The sequence below is a fragment of the Notothenia rossii genome (genome assembly GCF_949606895.1).
Source record: "Notothenia rossii genome assembly, chromosome: 5".
In the NCBI taxonomy this organism is placed as follows: domain Eukaryota; kingdom Metazoa; phylum Chordata; class Actinopteri; order Perciformes; family Nototheniidae; genus Notothenia; species Notothenia rossii.
In genome coordinates, this window is record NC_136903.1 from 13,537,341 (window position 1) to 13,559,588 (window position 22,248).

At 41.0% G+C, this 22,248-nt stretch overlaps 1 protein-coding gene across 1 annotated transcript; it reads left to right on the forward strand.

Annotated features, from left to right (window-relative positions):
* Window positions 1–61: 61 nt before the first annotated feature.
* On the forward strand, window positions 62–22,208 carry LOC307041287 (1-phosphatidylinositol 4,5-bisphosphate phosphodiesterase zeta-1-like; the record flags this gene model as incomplete). Its single annotated transcript, XM_079684595.1, has 13 exons — window positions 62–311; window positions 1,801–2,171; window positions 8,170–8,365; window positions 9,714–9,915; window positions 11,830–11,974; window positions 12,262–12,414; window positions 13,913–14,095; window positions 14,246–14,402; window positions 15,664–15,780; window positions 17,340–17,497; window positions 19,187–19,313; window positions 21,750–21,899; window positions 22,126–22,208. 13 exons carry the CDS (start codon window positions 62–64, stop codon window positions 22,206–22,208), a joined length of 2,292 nt encoding a protein of 763 aa, XP_079540721.1.
* Window positions 22,209–22,248: the final 40 nt, after the last annotated feature.

A 22,248-nucleotide genomic window follows, 5' to 3' on the forward strand; every position in this document is an offset into this window, starting at 1 on the left:
CTAGTCTTGTTTTTGACCTCGTTGATTACCTCGTTGTTTAACCGGCTTTAGCAATCGCAAAATGTCACGGCAGCTGATCGTCCGAAGCTTTTTTAATAAGCCCAGTAATTGTGATGGTGTGGATAAACGAGGTGAAAAAAGAGGGATTGATGCGGTGGAGGATGAAGGACAAGCCAGTAAAACTGACAACGTTCAGCCAGCGGCAGAGGGGCAAGCAAGTGGCAAGGAGTTCAAACGGGAGTACCGGGTTCAGTGGAAGCAAGAGTTTGAGTGGCTGAGGAGGGAAGATGGCAAAATGTTCTGCGACATCTGTAGAAAAGCTAAGATGAGTAACGGATTTGTCAGAGTGTGCACAACGATGCAGAGATCAGCGTTCAGGCTACAGCAGGTCAATTGAGTTGTTCTTGTAAATGTTTTGTTCATATTCTGATTGTAATTGTCTCATTTAAAACGATGGCATTGTTCATATTTGCCTGTTTAGGCACAATGGTCGCGGTGTTTTTAGCGGCCTCTGCTGTGCTGTCAGTGCAGGAACAAATAAATCATTCATGTTCGTGTTGACATGAAAAGTGACCACACGGTCGGTGTCTCTGTTCATCTTTTTTTTTTACATGCCCTTAAAAGTTCTGTATGAATCATTAAAAAAAATGAATGAATGAACATTTGCTGCTCAGTACCCAAACATAAATATTAAATATGTCTCATCTCATCATTAAAACATGAAAAATAAAATGACGGGCAGAACTGTCAAACCCTTCAGTGCACAAACCCATGCACAAACCCATAACAAGGGATACGGGTAACTATATGAATGAATACTACACTACACGTCTACTATAGTAAACTAGGTGCTTACTATCACCTCATTTGTGATTTGTCATCGCTGACTTTCTCAATGGGAGAAGGGACATTTTTAGTTTTGAACAAGAGCAGTGATTTTTGGCTCATAGGATGTCAATCCTAAGACATTGGTGAAGAGTGCTGTCAGTCAGGGAGCAGCGAGTGCTACTTTTGATTGAGGTCATGTGTGAAAAGCTTGATTCACATGTGTATGTTGATCCAAACATACTGAGCACACAGATCGCTACTTTCTGAACGTTAGGGAACTGCTGTTTTTTGACATCACTCCAAAACTTTGCTGGCCCGTTAGTGCGCTGCATGTCAATAAGTTCCAGTGTATATTTCCCCTTGTCGATGCAGGGGACCACTTCCTTTGCTCTGGTTGATACGTCCCCCTCTATTGCAACAGTGAAGGGGTCTCTGGCAAAGCCCATCCCCTCTGTGGGCAGAGCAAGTCCATCCAATCGATCGGCAAAGTTCTCTTTCAACCTCGCAATTAAATCTGTCATCACATCCGTGATTTGTGCCGGAGATGTGATGTGTTTGGGGAGCGTCGGAAAATGCAGCATCCGACCCGTGCTCAAGTCGGTCGCGAAAAGGTCCAGTATGACTTGGATCTGCTCCACAAGATCAATGACCGTTTTGTCTCTGTTTACGCTTCAGAGTTGAGAGAGACATGTTTTAGAGTTGCTATCATAGGACCACCGTTACTAGCACCACTAGATGTACTTTCAAAAAACGTGCTGCGTTGTGGTTTGGTGATTTCTATGCAACGCGGAGTGTTGCGTTCATGGTCTGTACTAGTGTAGGAATTTGGCGAAAGGAGGCTGGGCCACTCGGGAGTTGGTTCTGGGCCGCATCTGGCCCGCGGGCCGCCAGTTGAATAGGCCTGCTGTAGACCATGTCAAAACAAGCATGCAGGTCAAACGAAGGAGCATTTTTATGTATTGTTCTCGAAAGCAACTGCTGTGGCAACAAAGTTGGACCTACAACCAATTCAGATCCCTCATGTCCGCAAACCTACAAAGCGTTACACCAGTCAGGCCGCAGCCCATATCCATCCCGATGCCCAGTCCTTGTACAGAGTCCAATTCTACAATGCCTTGGACACAGTGAATACTCAATTCATAGAGAGGTTTGAACAAGCTGGATTCCACAAGCTGCAGCAGCTTGAAAATGTGCTGCTACAGGGAGACATGGACAAGGTGGTAGAAGAGTATCCTGAATTGAATTCAAGACTACTGCAGGTGCAGTTGGCCATGTTTGGGGCTAATTACACCTATGAAACAAGCTCAGATGTTGCTAGCATTATTCGGGAAATGGTGCCAGAGGTGAGAGGTCTCTCCGGTCAGGTGGAAGCTTTAGTAAGGCTTCTGTTGGTCGTCCCTGCCTCTTCTGCAGAGGCTGAGAGGAGTTTTAGTGCCCTGAGGAGGCTTAAGACATGGCTTAGATCAGGGGGGGAGGAACCTCCGGTCTCCGGGCCCGCGAGACTATTTGGTACGGCCCTCGAGGTAATTTATAAACACACGCAAAAAAGAAAAAAATTGAAGAAATCTAGACCGCAAAAAAAGAAAGGAAAAAGCGAGTGCCTGCCTAACGAGCCTAACGTCTCATGACGTGGTATGTCTCGTCTGACAGGGGTGCAGTTCTGAGGAGAGCACCAGAACGCCGCTCCGAACGGCGATCTGTTCATCTGTCATACTGATCATACAGTCAATAACTTTGTTGTTATGAGCATCTGGTTAGCTAGCTATGCTAACGAATATAAGAAGCTTTTTTTCCAACCAGTGAGGTAAAGGCACATCTTTATCATCATCTTTATTGATATCTTTATTTATTGTATCTTTATTTATCTGTTGTTATTTTGTTTTACTTGCTTGTAAGCGCTTTGAGCACCGGGAAAAGCGCTTTATAAATGTAATGTATTATTACTGATATAGGCTTAGTTTGTCGGGGGACATCTTACTTCTTCCTTCTCTCTGTCTATACCTGTGTACTCTCATGTTCCGATTAACCCAGCTTCCCCAAATGTCTTTCTTTTTGGTGTCTATATACGCCGGGATCCGGAGTCATGGATGATCCTGCGGTCCTGTGTCATGGATTGCGAGTCCTGGATCTTGAGTCGTGGCTGTGGTCCTGGATCATAAGTCCTGGATGGATATACTCATGGATTCATCTTCCTATTATACACACATGCATTTCCAAACATTTGGACTACCTATGTTGCAAATGTATTATCTTTTCAATTTACACACGGCATCTATTGCACGTCTGTCCGTCCTGGGAGAGGGATCCCTCCTCTGTTGCTCTCCCTGAGGTTTCTCCCATTTTTCCCTTTAAACTGTGGGTTTTCTCTGGAAGTTTTTCCTTGTAGGATGTGAGGGTCTAAGGACAGAGGGTGTCGTATTGTCATACTGATATTCTGTACAAACTGTGAAGTCCACTGAGACAAATGTAACATTTGTGATATTGGGCTATATAAATAAACATTGATTGATTGATTATTATTGATATGATCATTATAGTTATAAAAAAATAAGAGAATAAAGTAATCAGGTATAAAGTACTATATTACAGTAAAACAAAGTTGTTATTAATAAACAAGAATACACTTTGAAAGGGGAGTGATTTGTAAATTATCCATAAAGGAAAAGGAAATCTGCTTACAGTTCTGTTTCATATGGATGTTGAGATTTATCCATAGATCTCTTCATTTTGCTCTCAAAGTGCACCAGATTGATGCTTTTAACTTAAACATTTAAAAACAAATCTTCCCGGGGGAGCATGCCCCCGGACCCCCTGAGAGGAGGTAAGGTCCCCCCCCACTTAAATCATGTCCACATGGATAGGAAACTAAATACATTTGCACACATCTTGTGTCCATATCTTTCTGTTTTGGTGGTCATACCACAACCGTGCACGTGCATGCATGCGCGAGTCATGGTAAGATCTCTGGATTAAGAGATTGCTTTTTCTTTGCACAGCATGAAAGAAAGGCCAAATGAATGGGTTGTGATTTCAGTTTTTTTAAGCAGAGGTCAATAATTTGTACGGCCCTCGGAGGATGTTGAAAAAATTGAAATGGCCCTTGAGAGGAAAAAGGTTCCCCACCCCTGGCTTAGATCATCGATGAGTCAAACGAGGATGAATAATGTGGCCATATGTCATGTGCACCAGAAGAAACTGGACAGACTGGACCTTGAAGGAATATGCCAGTCTTTTATCATGGCCAACGATAAGCGCAAAAAGGCTTTTGGGTCCTTTACTTGAGGGTTGGGCTTTTTGGGCCGGTGTCTGGGAGGAAGTTGGGGGTCTTTTTGATCTTGAATGAGCGGCAAGCAGCTAGTGCGAGTCGTGGCTGTAAAATAAAAGGGCAATAAAGTGTTCCTGTTTCGACTGAAATTGCGTGGCACAGACCTTTCTAAGGATTGAAATGCTTTAATGTGATTATGGTTATAGTTGTACTTTATTCATCCCTAATCTCTGCCATTACAAACAACAAAACAAGAAAAGCTAAACTAGATAAAATAGGGCGATGTAATACAATGCACAATGAGACATTATGGTAAAACATTTTAACCAGTTAAGCCCCAAGCCTGTTTTTCAGGTCTCAGGTTTGAAAATGACATTCCCAGAACAATTGACTATGTCTTCACTTCTAAAAATGGTTAAATTAATAATCTTTTTTCTCAAAGCAATGATAAACCTCTGAGTTGGATGTTGAAAAAGTCAGAATCAATATAGATGTTTTTAAAGTAAATTCAGATTGAACATAGTAAAAAAGTGTAAATGATAGTGTCGGTGCAAAAAATAACCATTACTTATATTGAAAACCACCCTTGAATGATGGGATAGTAGACTAAAAGCTTTAGGAATCCAAATTATAACATATAATAAGTACCCTGTATCAAGATTGATGCAAAACAAGTATTTCCAAGGCACACCTTTATATGATCATTATAGTTATACAAAATAAGAGAATAACAGAATAACAGGTATGAAATCATTCAAACTCATACTACAGTTTAAAAAGGGAGTGATTTGTAAAATATGCATAAAGAAAAAGTAAATCTGTTCAGTTCTGTTTCACATGGGTGTTGTTGAGATGTATCCATATATTTAGTCCCTAATGTTGCTCTCAAAGTGCACCAGATTGATGCTTTTAACTTCAACATTTAAAAAAATCTTCCCGGGGAGCATGCATTTTCCTTTAGAGTGGCAGGAAATTAGTATTCAAATTTTTATTGAATTTTTGGTCCCCCCCAAGGTTGACTCCATGAATACGGCCCTGGTGTAAAGACATTCCCCTTTCACCAACATGGTTGATCAAACACATGTCCTGCATCACTTAGCATGGCTGTCAAGCAATTAAATAAAGGCAGATGCTATTTGCACCCGGGTGTCCATAGCTAACAATGCTATTTACACCCGGGTGTCCGTAGCTACTGTAACAATGCTATTTACACCCGGGTGTCCGTAGCTAACAATGCTATTTACACCCGGGTGTCCGTAGCTACTGTAACAATTCTATTTACACCCGGGTGTCCGTAGCGAACAATGCTATATACACCCCGTAGTCTGTGGGACATGTTCACAATATAGCACAGGTGATTTTTGTCCCTGATGTTCAGGTAACCTTACCAAGCCATCGTAGAAAGATCAAGAAGAGATGCATACAGTACAACAACCGGGTGTATAGCTACAGTGCTTAAGATAAGAAGTGCGTTTATACATTCACCATAGGGGAATTACAATTTGACGCAGCAGCACAAGGGAATGAAGTTATCAAAGAAACATTTTCCATAAATACCTATACATCCAAAACAGTATCTAATGTGTAGCCCAGGTGCAAATAACATTGTTAGCTACAGAAACCCGGGTGTCAATAGCATTGTTTGCTACTGTCACCCGGGTGCAAATAGCCTTAAAGGTTCCATGTCATGGCCATTTCTACTGATCATTATTCCATTGTTGAGGTATACTAAAATAGATTTATATTGTGCAATTTTCCAAAATCCCATTGGTTTCTCATACAGCACCTCTGTATAGTATGTGTATTCACTCTCTGTCCTAAACGGCTTGTTGGAGCTCCTGCACCCCCCTCCCTATGAGCCCAGTGGCCGTCTGCGGCAAGACACAGCAAAACCCAGCCCGAAACCAGCTCCTCACACACACACCCGCAGCCTGGCTGGGAGTTTTTGTGTGTGCTCACACACCGACTCACAGCCTCACCGCGTCCCACCGTCTCAGGGAGGAGAAATCGGCGGAGCTGCAGCTGAGAAAAGATTGAGTGTGTGTGTGTGTGTGTGTGTGTGTGTGTGTGTGTGTGTGTGTGTGTGTGTGTGTGTGTGTGTGTGTGTGTGTGTGTGAGGAAGCTTAACGTAACGGCTCCGCGGACATAACGTAACGGTTCCACGGATTGGTCCATTTGGACCAATGGGTCCATTTGGGTCGTTGTTACGTGACATAGTACCAGGAAGAAAAAGAGAAATCTCCAATGAGGCATTCTGGGGCAGCATAGACAGGTATTTTCTGTGTTAAGAGTTTTTCTCGCTAAAGGATGTACTTTCAGGGTTTGTGAATTTGCAGACCGTTTACATGCATAAAAACCTTCATAACACACAAGAGGACGGGTACCGGAAAAGCATGACATGGGACCTTTAATACAATTATTCTGGCCCTTAAAAATATGACAGCAACAAGTGTCTAGAACTACTCTTAGTTTTACATTTTGCAGTTCAGGACTAATGAGCCACAATGTAAAGTTTTCAAAGATTAACAAAATAATAAAAGTCCTTTTGAGAAAAATCTAACAGAACTAAAAATAAAACTAGTGTTTACTTAGCATAAACCTGACTTCTGTGTATATTTGATCACTGTGTTATGCTGTAGTTTTACACTTCTAATCACACTGAGATATAAAGTCTTTAGAGTGAGACACTGTAGAAGAAAAAATGCTCTTCCCTCACTGCAGACAGAGTTATCAGCAGGCAGGCACATGGAGGCAAAGGTTCTTTCTCCACATTATCCTTTCTTCATATTCTGACTGTGTTTCACCTCCAAGTCCACTGCTCTGATCAGAAATAACTAAAGGAGACAGACGGAGTGAGTTTAAGTCTTCCTCTGCCCTGTTGGATCTTCACTGTTGTCTTAACTCATGTCCATAGAATCGGAATGTTTTGTCACTATGGCAACACCTTTGTTTACTTCCCCCAGAAATTGTTTTTAATGTTTTTATGCCTAGTTGATATCCTGTTACCAAATAACTATTCTACAGGGACCTAGAGATCACCTGAATCTAAGGTAGGCTGTTTACACAATATCTTATTGAGTTTTCAGAAGACTCTCAGTCACTCTGACAATTCCCTCCTCAGTGAAAGCAGTTTACTGGCAAATACTAGCTAGTGTAGCAAGTGTGAGAATGGTTTAACCGCAACTTAGTGTGTGATCAGTGGCTTTTGTTGGGTTAATATTTAGTTAATATTAAGACATAATACACCACTTAAAGGGATGTTTTGGTTGAAGCAACTGTATAAAAGGTTAATGGAGATGATAGTTGACAGTTTAGTTTTAATGACAGTTGTTTTGTGCTGCTCACACTGAGGCGACAGGTGCATCATGGGGCCGGCACGCTGCAGGGTACCTGGTGACAACACCGGCTTAGGCATATATCTGAACTGTCAAGGGCTGCAGAAAAGAGAGATGAAAGGTATGGAGGGAGGGAGAGGTACACACAAAGCCAGGGAAAGTCACAGACACTTTGGTCTCACTGACTGAGAGGAATGACAAGGAGAGGAGAGGGACTCAATGAGAAAGTCACACAGATGTTGCCTTAGCATTTGATGGGGAGATACAGAGAGGAGAGGGAGGGTGCAGTGAAGGATTGGAGAACTTTGTGCTGAGTAAAGACACTGGCTTCTCTTTTATTCTCTCTCATGCCGAGTTTGAATTTTTTTTTTCAACATTGAGCTCAGGTAAAAGCAGGGATACATCTCTGAGTTGGCCTTTTTTTCACAATTTCCTGTATATTTTTAGAGAGCAGGTGGTGTGCTATTTCTTTGAAATACGTACAAGATGACAACGTTAAGAATAATCTAAAGTATAGTGCTGTAAAAAAAGACCTAAATTCAATGCTTTCTTCCTTCAAAGACTATCATGGCAAATATTCAGCCTGGCTGCAGACATACGCTTTAATAAATTATTAGTAGCCTTCTTCTCTTTTCTGAATTTGTTCATTTAAAACTAGTTTGACTTTTCAAGGATATACTTTAGAATAAAAACCAGCAATCGACCACAATGGGATTAAGAGGTTATGGTAATTGTGTGCAGGGAGAGATGCAGAGAGGCAAGGCCCCGCCTTCAAGGAGAGCTGAAATTCAGCATCTGTATCAAACCTACTCCTCAGGACAGACTATCTTACCTGCCTGTGCCCTCCTCCGTTTCCTCCACAAAGAGCAGAACGAGCTCACAGCCAATGAAGAGAAGGCAGACAGTTTGATTGATAGATATGAGATTGAAGACACAGGTAAGCATAGGGAGAGATGTGTACCATGTCAGGCTGCTTCTTCATAACATTTGTAAAAAAACATCCACTCTTAAAGGCTTTGTCATGTAATGGTGCTAAATTAGTAAAACAGAAGTCAAGGATTAAGCTTCAATGATGCCAGGCGGACAAAGTGATTTGCTGTAAGTCGTGAGGCAGGGGGTGGGAATGACAGAAGGAAAATGGAAGATTCGGGCACGTCTGTGGACTAGTAGACCAGATGTTTCTAGGGCCCAGTGTACTGCTGGCTAATTCACAGCATCACAAACAACAGAAGGAAGAAAAACAACAAGACAAGTTTCACGTCTGGGCTGCAACTAAACCATATGTTTTCACTTAGGACAGAGTTTCGAGAAGAAGTTTTGAGCTTTTAAAACGCCTCGTGGGGAATTCATCTAAAATGTAATTCAGCTGAATGTAAACGGACATCTAAACTTCAGAATGTACGCCAGTTCACATATTATCTCTTAGTTCAGCCAACTTTAAGTAACCTACATTTTTAACAGCAGACATTTTGACTTTGACAGAAATGTTACAGTTCAAATAAATTATCTTAACAAGGTTTTAGTCCAGTATCAAGCATCAAAACATTCCACAACAGTGAGCCAGCTGCACAATACCAGGCACCAAAAAGTAGTTTACAGTCGTTTTTAATGTTAACTATTACACCTGAGACTATCAAGTTAAAAGTAATTCAGCTATCTGCTATGTAAAAATGTTGATTTCCAGAACAGTGATTTAATATTTCTTACACTACCGAACCGTGGGAGTTGATTTGATTGATGATTCATTTTAATTGTAATGTTAATCTTGCCAAGTCTCATGGTTTACTGAAGTTGTTGCTCCATTTTGAAGAAGCTACAGTATATGCTACACTAGTGGCTATAATAATATGTAAACTGAACCGTTGGATGGATTGCACTGACATTTTGTACAGACATTAATGGTGCAGAGCATGCATCCCACTTTGGTGGTTTATGACTAAATACCAGGAAAACTAATGACGTTCCGGTCAGCCTCAGCTGTGCAATGTGTTTAGTCAAAATAATCAGACTTTAACATTCTAGACAAAAATAGTGAACATGGTAAGTGTTATTCCTGCTAAACATTGCCATGGCTGCCAAACACAGAACGTTAGCATAGCATTGTGTCATCTGCCTCACAAAGTTAATGGCATGTCTAGACTCTTAGCTTAGATATTAATTTGATTTGTTTTAATATTTCAAGACAAGGATAGAGCTTTTGTTTTAGATGGCTGGTGTAGTCTTTAACCAATGCTGATTTTAAATTGTCGCTAGAAGTGGTACTCTGCTCAATCCTTCTCTTCCAGCCAGAGAAAGCAGATCCATGACATTTGAAGGATTCCTGAGATACATGGAGTCTAAAGACTGCTGTGTGTTCGACCAGGCCCACACTTCTGTGTATACATCCATGGACCAGCCTCTCACCCATTACTTCATCTCCTCATCTCACAACACCTATCTGACTGGAGATCAGATAGTAGGAAAGAGCCATCTGGATGCCTACGTGAGGTAGGAATACAGGATTAATCTGTATATGAAGCCAACATTTACTAATCTAATGGAATCTTTATAAAATATTTAATTTATCTGCTATTTAATTTAAGTCAACACTACTGATAAGGCCAATTTAAATCACCATTTAGATCTGATATTGATCTAAAACAGCTCTATTCCTTTCTTTCGAAGGTCTCCCCAGACCTACATGTGTGTTATCAGGATTCTCTCATTTCATTGACCCACTCATGCTGAGGCACAGTGAAATTGCTGTGGTCCCTTTATGGGACAATTGAGGTGATTACAAAAGGGGCTGATGGAAGCAGAAGTACCGTATTTATGGTCCCTGTGAAAGTGCTGAGCGCTGAGGCCGGCTGGTGGAGTGAAACCCTCCAATACAGCGGCCTGGCTGCCGGGGTTTACTTCGATAATGAAATGATCATAGAGAGGAGAACGAAGTGGCAGGAGTAAAAAAGTGTCCATCCCATCCATCTCACAGGTGGGAGGGGGAACAAAATGACCACAGTTATTTGTTGGATAAAGAAATAAAGAATTCACAAGAGCCTATATGCTGACAATGAAACTTAAGCATGCAGATTTGTTTATGTTAATAATCAAATCACGGTCATTTTTTGTTGTAGATTATCAAAATATGATTGAATAAGAAACAGTCTGACATTATTGTCTAACTTGGAGGATGAACATAGCTTTTTTTTTCTCAACATGCTTTCCACATTAAGCTGTACAATTCAAGAAAACGATAAAGAAAAGGATTTAATAGAGAAGACAAATTACAAAATAGCCAAAATGTAATGAGATTAAATAAACTAGATCAAAATTAACCTACCGGATGATTTACCCAAATGCAGACAGCAATCATATTGTGACAATATGATGCTACTTTGTTCACAATTGCAATGTTTTTTTCAAATGCAACTGCCATGTATGAACTAAGAGCAATACGATCATAATGACATTTCTGTGACCAAAGAGAAAGAACAGCCTGGACTCTCAACTGTTGAAGAAACTCACAGCAGACACACAAGTGTGTCATCATAAAATGGCAACAAGCTTGGGAAAAGATTGGATTTACCAACAAGCAGAAATATTCCAGAGTTAAAAATCCAGGGTGATATAACTTTGCATCAGGGTTGCAAGAAAATGTATCATTGCCCGCACGCCTGCTGTGAAAGTGGTATCACTTCTGTCCAATTCCAAGAGAAAGCCACATGAATAATCAATATCAGCACCAAGACAAATTCTGTACTGCATAAACTCGACCATATTTTTTTATGCACAGAAAGCACAGAAATGGAAAGCACAGAAATGGAAATGTAACAGCACCATTTAAGGAGCAGAAGCAGAAAAAGCTGTTTTCATAAATAATGACAGCGCAATATTTGTGATACATTATTTATTACCATGTATTATGTACATTATACTTTGCAGCAATTTGTCATATTCATAAGAGTGGTTATGACGGCTTGAATCTGCGTGTTGAAAGGAATCAGCTAATTTCAAATTCCTCACGCTGTATAAGTGCTTATCTTAGTTTCTACAGCTCAGTGTGTGTGCAAGTGTCTTTATATGCGTCAGGCGTTTATGTATGTGTGTGTGTGTGTGTGTGTGTATGTGTATGTGTATGTGTATGTGTATGTGTATGTGTATGTGTGTGTGTGTGTGTGTGTGTGTGTGTGTGTGTGTGTGTGTGTGTTTGTGTGTGTGTGTGTGTGTATGTGTGTGTGTGTGTGTGTGTGTGTGTGTTTGTGTGTGTGTGTGTGTGTGTGTGTGTGTGTGTGTGTGTGTGTGTGTGTGTGTGTGTGTGTGTGTGTGTGTGTGTGTGTTTGTGTGTGTGTGTGTGTGTGTGTGTGTGTGTGTGTGTGTGTGTGTGTGTGTGTGTGTGTGTGTTTGTTTGTTTGTGTGGCGTAGTGCTCTGAGGAAAGGCTGCCGCTGCCTGGAGGTTGACTGCTGGGATGGGCCGGATATGGAGCCTGTAGTCTACCATGGCTACACCCTGACCACTAAGATACTCTTTAAGGACGTCATCACCACTGTGGAGCAACATGCCTTCGAGGTAATATGTTGTATGTTACATGATGTAAATTTCCGGCAGTGGTGCCCCGGGCGTCTCATCAGTGGAAGCTCCTGCTTCTGTAGCCTCTGGGAGCCTACATAAAAACATTTGCTCTAATTAATAGCCTCTCTGATCAAAATGCTTTGCCTGCAAGTAGTCTTTGATTCAGTTCATTTATCTGTGATGTGTCGGGAGAATTAAGAGCCTGCAGAGAAAGCAGACAATCCAGGTTGATGCTAATTCTTGGAAATTGTGATTCCTTTTTTGATGTGATTATTTCTTGAAAGGTGTCTGCCTACCCAGTGATCCTGTCGTTAGAAAACCATTGCTCTAAGGAGCAGCAAGAAGTCATGGCCAAGTACCTTGTCTCTATCCTGGGGGAGAAGCTGCTGAGAGCTCCCTTGGATCACCTGACCACTGGAGACCTCCCAAGCCCAAACGTAAGAGCTGAGAGTGGTAAATCTGAAGCAAAATCTGTGTTTTATTTCAGAGCTATATATAGATAGTGTTTGTATGTCTAAATCATCATCGCCTGTCATGGCAAAGCAAAACAAGGAGAAAATAAGACCATTCGGTGGTCACTAAGGGCCTCATTAGTCTCTGACTGAGCCTTCCTGTGCCTCTCCTCCTCTGGGATGCAGGGGTAAATGGACGCCTGGATTTTGCAGGGCTCTTTAATCTCAGGGATTCAAAACATCGAATGTGAGGTAGTTGATCATGGAGAGTGTCCAGTATTTTGAACATGAAGAGGTCCTTGAGCTGATTGTTCATTTACTGATTACCCTTTTTGGGTTCTGACTCTGAAAGCGTCTGCCCCGACACTTCACTGAGCGACTGGCCTGAAACATGCAGGGAAGTCACTCCAGTCTATTGAATATGAAGAGGAGGATGAAGGGTTTTTTCTCTGCTAGGGGATGAATGTGCGCCGTCTCTACGGAGTTTTTCTCTGCTGCTTCTGCCTTCTACTGCTTGGGATTTTGCTGCAACTAATGAGTTGTGTTTAATCCTGAGTGTGCATATAAGATTTTCTTCCCCGTTCTATCTATCGTTCTTTATCGTTGTGATTCAGGAAGTTGGGGCTCAGATAGGAGCCCCAGCACTAATGGTCTCATCTTCACTGTTAACCCCCCAGCAACTTAAACCAAATCAGAGTTCATGTGCAACATTCATGCAGCTTCACACCCAAGTTACCATCCAATTATGAAAGTGCTACTGATATAAAACTCTGAGAACTCTTCATTACCACATATTCCAATCTGACCACTTAGATCAACGGTTTGGAAATCAGTTATTACTCTACTTTGTTCTATTTTTACAGTAAACATGGGCAAAATCATCTCCTAAATTACATCAGCACAAGCAAAGCCTCTGTTCCAGCCCTCCTATCATTTAGAGTAACTGCAGGAAGGAAGCTCTGAATCGTATAATTTCCATGCTATATGGACTCCTAAGGGTTGTTAATGTTAGCAGAAGTGTAATTATTTTGCATATTTTGCCTGTGCATACAGAGAAGTTGACAGCGTTACTTCCTGCCGTGTGGCTCACCGTGGAGCTGCTTCCAGGTCCAGAACATAATGTTGATTTTTTTTTCTTTTACTTCTAGCATATTGCAGCTCATCTGCATAAGGTGCCCTATATGGTAAAAGCAGATTTTAAGACTGGTGGTGAAATACAGCAGCATATGTGTGATCCACCTGCTGCGCATATGTACTAATGTGGATTTGGCAACAGAGTGACTCTTTAAAGAATACACATATCAGAGAGTAGGCCATTTTTTTAATGTTTGTTTCCTAAGTTTGTGGATGCGGGAACAGGGACAGTTTGAAGTTTGTTTGACTGATGAAACAGTGTGATGAATGAAGGTGCCTATGATTAAGGTACCATTGCTTTATTCACGTTTGAACTCATGCTCTATGTCTATTTGTGCGGGAATAACAGGACCTGAAGTATAAGATCCTCATCAAGAACAAAAAGCTTAAGCCTCACATTAACACGGAGGGCCCATCATGCACAGAGACAGAGGAGAGTGTAGATGAGGGCGAGGAGGAAGATGAGGATGAGGAGGACGAGGATCTTCAAACCAAAGCAAAGTTCTGGTCTTCCAAAAAGTTAAAGATAAAAGTAAGTCAGTTAGATTTAGGAAAAGCTCTCTAGTATACTGCAATCATAAGATGATAAAAGGTACAGTTTAACTCTTGTATTTTATACACTTTGCTGCAATTTGGTGAAAACACCCTCTGACTTCCTCTCTACCCTAAATGTGACGAGTAGAAGGAGAAGGTGGCTGTAGCAGAGGCTTTATCGGACCTGGTGGTGTACACCAAGTCTGTGAAGTTCATCAGCTTCAGTCATTCAAAGGACAATCAGAACTACTGCGAGAACACATCAATGGCAGAGAAGAAAGCGCGCAAGCTAGCCAAAGACTCAGGTAGAATCTTTTTTATGGAGTTTAAATGATGGGAAGGAAAAAGAGGAAGCCCGGCTGTACAGTAATAAAGACAGTGAATAATGGATTAAGTATTACAGAATCTAATTCTGATGAGCACAGCAGATTCACATGATTTAAAATGACATTCAGCTCAAAGGAGAAGTCTCAGTAGATCCTCTTTGGACGACAAATGCAATTACATCTCGTGCCATAAACTTCTTTAATTGCGAAGGCATATTGAACATGACATATGCGAGATAGGGGAATACTTTACAGGGAATAAAGCAAAACAGCACAAGCCCAGAAATGTGCATTATGCGCTCACTGTTGGGGAAGTGGAGGAGCCCACAGAGGCTCGAAGCAACTGATAATCAGTTAAAGTGTCATCATGCTGCGGTGCGGCAGTATGTTAGAGAAACTGCCATGTGGAGAAAGGGAATCTGCTGCTGCAGAGGAGGAGTGACATTTTACAGACATACAACTGTATTACGAGCTTGTAGGAAGAGAGCATGAACAGCCTCGGCAATCTAAAAATCGTGTAGTCTCTTGTCATCCTAAAGCCCTGCAGGGAAACACACAGCCCTGCTGCGATCACACAAACGCTGAAGCTGTGTGCATCTTTTTCTCTAGTCTATCCAAGTGGATACAATTATACAGGCTTTAGAAACCTGACAAACGACTTGATCTTTTTCAGGTATTTTCTTAACATTTCCATTTGACATTAGGTTTAAGTTAAACGATGAATAATACTCATGTGATCCTTTTTCACTAATCAGTACAGTTAACAAAAAAGAGTCAAGAATCATATACGTAATGTCAACATTTTTAGAAAACAGAAATGTGTATTATTGGAATTATTAAAGGGGCCCTATTGTGCTTTTTGGGTTTTTCCTTTCCTGTAGTGTGTTATATAGGTTTTTTTTTGCATGTAAATGGTTTCACTCCCACACACTCCTCACTGCCTGAAACGCTTCCAATGTAGTCCTTTGTTTACTTCCGTAACACTTGCGATCTATTGGCTAGAAATCCAACACATTGTATGTGATAGGCTAAGGGGTGGGACATCTCTAAGCGGTTGACCAATCACAGCAGAGCCGGCCAGTTTACGAGTCAGAGCAGACTGGGCTCTGGTTTTAGACAGAGGGTGTCTGGTGTGGATGGTATCATGGGAATAATATCTGTATAGGCTTAAGTTGTGCTCTGTGTCATTATTGTGTCAGAGGAGACATTTGACCTTTGATTGTTGTGCGTCCTCTCTCAGCTGCAGCCTTTGCTCAGCACAACCAGAGGTTCCTCAGCAGGATCTACCCCGCAGGCTCCAGGACGTCGTCTTCCAACTACAACCCTCAGGAGTTTTGGAGTGTCGGCTCACAGCTCGGTGAGTCGGAGAGGGCGAGTTTATGCCTGCCTGTGTGCAAACAGAAGGCGTGACGTAAAGGTTCATAATATGCTCACATGCATATACACGCATACATTTATTATAAGTATGACTTAGAAAACAATGCTGATTCCACCTTTTTGTAAAATTGCAACACATTTCCAAATTTAGAAGATTAATGCTGAGCGACATGCATTATGTATATATTTTGTAAAGGATTACATTTTTCCTTCATTTTTATTTTCTTCAAATTAATCAGCTAAACTAATTGTAAGTAACTTCGTATATTAATTTAACTATTTTTGATTCCTTTTTTGTTGTTGTTAAGAATGAAACCCTAAATTCAATTCAAAAAGGTAATGAAAGATAATGAATTGAATTCCCTTTGTGTGAGCAGTTTCAATAACAATCACAAAAGTTTTCCACACACTGAGCAGCCAGCACAATTAATTATAAGCTTTAGAAATGAACAGAAGTGCAGCCAGAAACTCAGAATTGCCAAATTTGAAAAAGGACAACCTGTCCAAGTGTCCTTTCGATAAGCAGTGAAAAGAACATTTCATTCCAGTTCACAACCTGAGCACCTCATCTGTGTTTGCCCCGAAGCAAGTCCTCTCCTGGCCCTTATCACACATTTTCTAAATTGATTTGCACTCCCTGTGTATTTTTTTTCTCACTCGCTTTAAACTCCATCCTTGTCTGGGTCACAGCATTATTTTTTTTCGTTTTCATTTCTTTAGAGTCAAGCCCTATAATTGGGCTTGACTCAACATGACTGTGCTCCTGAGAGTATACTAAATTCATTCATGAACTTGACATCCTCAAGCCTTCTGGCAGTGCATGATTCCCCCTGAACTTAAAGTCACCACCCCTCTCTGTCTGGCACTTCCCTGGCTGGTGTGCCTGTCACCTCGTCTGTCTTTACATGCGCCTCATCCGTCTCCATCGCTCAGTCAGCCAGACACTGATTCTGACACGCAGCGCTGCTGATCGCTGAGCACACCGTCTACGTGCTCCGGTGGCAGCTGTGCAGATGGTGAGACCTTTTCACAGTTGCAGGAGACTGCGGTACAAAGCATCGGAGCATCAGAATACATGAACACAACATTCACTGGGACCCTTTCACATGCACCTATATACAAAGATTTAGAAGGTAGCATTGCAGGGTTTTGTTAGGACAAAACTAAAAAGTGTTTTCCATCATTTATCCATGTCGACTCACAAGTGCAAAATCCAATCCAGCAGAGATATATGATATGATACGTGATACATGCCAAAACAGAGCTTTGCACTCCAGAAGACTCACTACAGGCACACTTATTGCACAGTTGGTGATTTAGAATGCGTCCCTGATGCAATGTACGCCATTGTTGAGGAAACATTTCAAGTTATGGTATAATTTAGCTCCCTCCTGCAGAACAAGAGCCTTAAAAGAGAGAAGGTACGCAGGAGATCATCTCAGGCTGTTCGTTGCATTTTAACAAGCTTTAAGGTATTCTTAACTGTTTTTACAAAAATAATACATCCAATTTTTTTCAATGTCGCATGGTGTTTTTCAGTGGCTCTCAATTTCCAGTCTCTGGGCATGCCTATGGACCTTAATGACGGTCGTTTCCAGGACAACGGGGGCTGTGGATACGTCCTGAAGCCGCCGGTGCTCATGTCCAGTCAGGAGAGCTTTGATCCCAGCCTCAAACCCACACACCTGCTGCTCAAGGTACAGCCATGAAACCCCGAACGCTCAGTAATCCACTCAGGACGGATTTATGGATTAAGGTGTAATGTTAATGTTGTAATGTTGACTGTGTGTGTGTGCATGTGTGTGTTTGTCTATGCCTCACGATATACACAGCTTTACCTACTCTCAGCCTGAAGATAAATGCTTTCCTGCCGGATGCTGTGAACCAGCAATAATGTAAATCTCCCTTGAGAGTGTCTGCGTTTAATTAGATTATGTCCCTAAGAAAGTTAAGGCAATAAAGAAATAAGGGTGATATAATGCAATTAGACCTGGGGCACAATTAATAAATCATTATTTTTTGCATATTAGGGGACAGTAATAGCAGCACTTTACTGAATCTTAGCCACATAACAATGGATGAATGAAGCTGTAAAGAACAGAGTCACATCTCTTTAGTGTGCCATCAGGAAGACTGTCACACACTAACTCTTCTAAGCCCAATTATGGAGATACGACAGTTCCCTCTTATGTAAAACATTATTGTGGGACTTAGAGACATCCGAGGCTTTGTACTGCAAAGACAATATGTGGAATTGCCTGGGATCACATGGGACTCATACAGACGTACAGCAGAGGAGGTCGACGAGGGAATCATAGTTACTCTGCCCGAATCAGAGTGGTATGAACAGCTACTGTATGAATCATAAAGAAAATCCCTCCTTCAGAATTACAATAACTGACCTTTAAAATGACTGCAAATGTGTTTGTTTTTCAATTGGATCTCCCGGAAATATTACCTCAATTGATTTAGCTCAGTCTGTATTGCAGTTGTTAACCTTTTACAGATATTAAATATGATGCTAAAGCCTATCAGACAGTATTTCAACTTGGTGTTGCTGTTTTTCTGATGAAGGATATATCAGACAACCGTTCATGAGGATGCATACACTCAGTACATCACACTTCTTCTAAAGGAGTATGCACACACACACACTTTTCACCTTCAGAGCAAAGTGCATGAAATATAAATGTGGTGTGCTCCTTTTTTTTGGTACCCTGGGATAAACCCTACCTATATTTATTCACCTCATCATTCTGCATTATTTGATCACTTCAGGGAAAATCCTGCAATCTTGACTCAGCTCTGAACTCAGAGTCACAAGGAGCAGTCAGTGGTAGAACATAGAGTGTTGAGTTTTCAATCTTGAAACGGTAAATTATTCATCTGCTCAGGAAAACAATATTTTTCCCTTGAGCTCTCATGAGCCTGTTTAGCATAACACTGTCAACTACAAACAATGGACAGCTTTTCAATAAAAATTGCAAGTCATATATGAATTATAACTGCAAACTGTTCTTTACCGTTGTAACCGTTGATGAGCAAAATGTATGCTCTTTGTAGAGAGGAATGGGACTGTAATTTTGGTCCGGACACTGTAAAGCTCCATCAGTGGCAAGCCGGGCGTGTCGTGATAAGTACATGCAGGTTGTCTTTGATCAGAGCCGGGGAAGGGAAGGCTCAGTGTGAGAGGACTGCAGATAAGCCAGCCTCTCTCCAGACTTGTGTAATTACAGCCCTCTCCCCTCTCGTCTTTTTTCCACTCTAACTGGCACTCCTGTTTTCTTATTTGTTGTATCATGTATTGTTTTTATTCCTGATAACAATTACATTCTCAAACACGCCCTGTGTGACCACCAGCACTGCATGTATGCGTTTCTCCACAGGTGTTCAGCGGGTCCAACTTACCCATCTCCAGGAGTGGAAAAGCTCTGGACTCCTTCGTCACAGTGGAGGTTTATGGGACCTCATCTGACTCGAACAGAAAACACACACACACTGTCAAAAACAACTGTAAGTACTGAAACACCAACTGTATGTGACCTTGTTGGGAGATCAAGATATATCTTGATTGTTCCACCTTAATTTTTTAACTCTTATATATTTTCCCCTTCATTTTTGTATCATTAATTATGTTTTCAGAAGCTAAAATTAGTTTTTGGGGTGTGTGAGCCGTAATTCGAATTATTCTGAATTTTGAAATTGCATTAATAATGGAAGATTGGGAATAGAAACACCAGACAAAACTAAAGACAGTCTAAAGTCATACTAGCAGAAATGGTAGGCTGCAATAGGCACAGCAGTGCTTTAGGCTAATTGAAAAATTGGCATGATTAGAAGCCAAGAAGGACAAAGCATGCTGATGTTGAGCAGATATGTTTACCATGTTGGCTTAGCAAATTATAACTAATGCTAATTAGCAATACATACATACTGCAGCAGAGGCTATTTGAAATGACATTTGTTTTGGAGGTATTTGGACATAAAACAAAGTGTTTTGTGAGAACATGATGGGTATCAGCATACTGTAGGGCAATGTGTCTAATCCTTCAAGGAAACACATGGAAATCACCATATCTGGATTTTTTTTAGTTTTCTATGACAGCATTTTTATATTTCCTTTTAAATCTATTTTCCAGTAAGCTGCAGAGGCTTCTGAGGAGAAGTGTGCTGATGAGTTTTTCAAAAATGTAGAAGTGGATTTCCTTTGAAGAGAAGTCTGTCATGCACTATGGCTATGACTGGAAACATGGAGCTGACAGTCACTGCACACAGGAGGAAGAGCTACAGTGATTTTATAACCATAAGACCAACATCAAAATGACTATTCACTCTTTTTTAATGGTGACAAATGTGAAATTGACTGTTTGGCTCCACAATTTACGAATTTAGTGCACAAAATGCTCGCCAGACTTATGCATTTTGGAGGTTTATCCTACAGGTCTCCTACTTTTTGACAGATGACTCAAATTTCAAATGATACTCACTATAGAAAATACAGTATGTTGCATTTTACTCTGGGCTTGTGTTTTTGAAACTGGCACCATAAAAATGAATATAATATCAAGAGGAAATTGATGAGATACAACAGTGTATTGTTGAGGGAGGGAGGGAGGTGGAGGGTGAGATAGTAAAGGTCCTAGAGGGCGCAGAGAATTTATTCATGGACATAAATCAAAAATAATTTCAAACTATGTAACAGATAAGGTCACTGTTGGAAATGAATGAATGTGGGTTTGGATACAAATTTGAATGTAACACAAAAAACATTTTTGAATAAGAAAAAGATTGAGAACTGCAGCAGGGATGACTCATCAGTTGTCTACGTGTGCTCTACTCATCTATCATTGTAAAATTGCAACACATTTTTTTTTCTGTTGTGGGTCTGATAATCATTTATTTATTTACTCTCCGGATACCAAAGTCATTTGTCGGTCAGCTCCACACTTTAGTCCGGACTGATTTGCAGACGTTCAGTCCCCTGCAGGATGAATTTTAATAACTTCATAGATTTACTTTTTCTCCCTTACCAAGCATGTCTGACTATACATTTAAATACCAGATAAAACTAATATCATAACCATCAGTATGTACTTTGTGTTTGGTACTAATTAGCAAAAGTTAGCATGCTTAAATGCTAGACTAATATGGTGAACATGTTAAATATAATACCTGGTAAATATATAAGTATAAGGTCAATAAGCACCAAGTGCAGACTCACATAACTGCTAGCATAACTGTTGGTATAGTTTAACAATAAGCTAAGACAATATTTCACACCAGAACCCCTCTGACTCGGATTCTTACTCTTACTTTGTGGAATATAACACTTTCTGTACTTGAAACTAAAGACTGTATTATTTTAAATATCACCTTCTCAAAACGATTTTTTTTTAATGCAACTTCTTTATAATAGTGTCTTTTCTTACCTACAGTTAAAAGCTACAAACACAACACTGACATGCTACTACCATAATCACCCTATAAGGTGGTAAACATGGGTTAGCGTTCATTTGGATTTGTGTTTCTGGCCACCAGGTGAATATGAAATGAATATTTGCTCTAAATTGGACCACCAGCTCCTGAGAAAAATATCTTGTCGTTCAGCTGCTACTTACTACACTATGTTCATCAGCTACATGAATTGCTTACTTGTCTCTAGGATGTCTAATTATGGCCTTTTAATGTACAGTTGATTTTTAAAATAGTTTCACTAAAAATAACTTCCTGGCCCAGTGAACCATGGCAGTAAAACTTGGGGTCGTAAATCCAAAACAATCAGTTAAAAAATACATAAGGGTTGTTTAATAATTCTCTGTTGGTTCATAGGAGTGAGACCTTTGACAATACAGATGGTAATTCAACCCATTATTGATTTGAGTGGCTTTAACTAAACCCAATGATGCTTATTGATTCTAACAAACTGGTTGCTTCTCATTACCCTCACAGCCCTGAGTCCTTACTGGGATTCTGACATGAACTTCAGCATCAGCGTCCCTGAGCTCTGCCTCCTCCGCTTCTGTGTCCGAGAGCAGACCGGCCTCCTCAGCAGTGAGTTTGTAGGACAATACACGCTGCCCTTCACCAGCCTGAAGAAAGGTGAGCCACAGAGACAGGGGTGGGGGGTTGGGAGTCAGACAAAGGGCTAAATTACATCAGGTGACATTGTGTGACCATCATTGTATTTCCTCTCACTCACTGTCAGCATTCCTGAAGGTCGGCTGGGTTTAAATGGGAATGTTTCGGTGTTTTTGTATCATGCTGGTGTATTCAGGTGCTATACATACGTTTGTTTTCTCTCCCCCCCTTCCCCCTCCACCTCCAGGCTACCGATGGGTGCCTCTGCGCTCCCGAGACGGATGCAGCATGGATCCAGCCTCCCTCTTCCTCTTTGTTTGGTATTCCTAAAAGAAGCTCTCCATATCAAACACACACACCCTCCAACAGA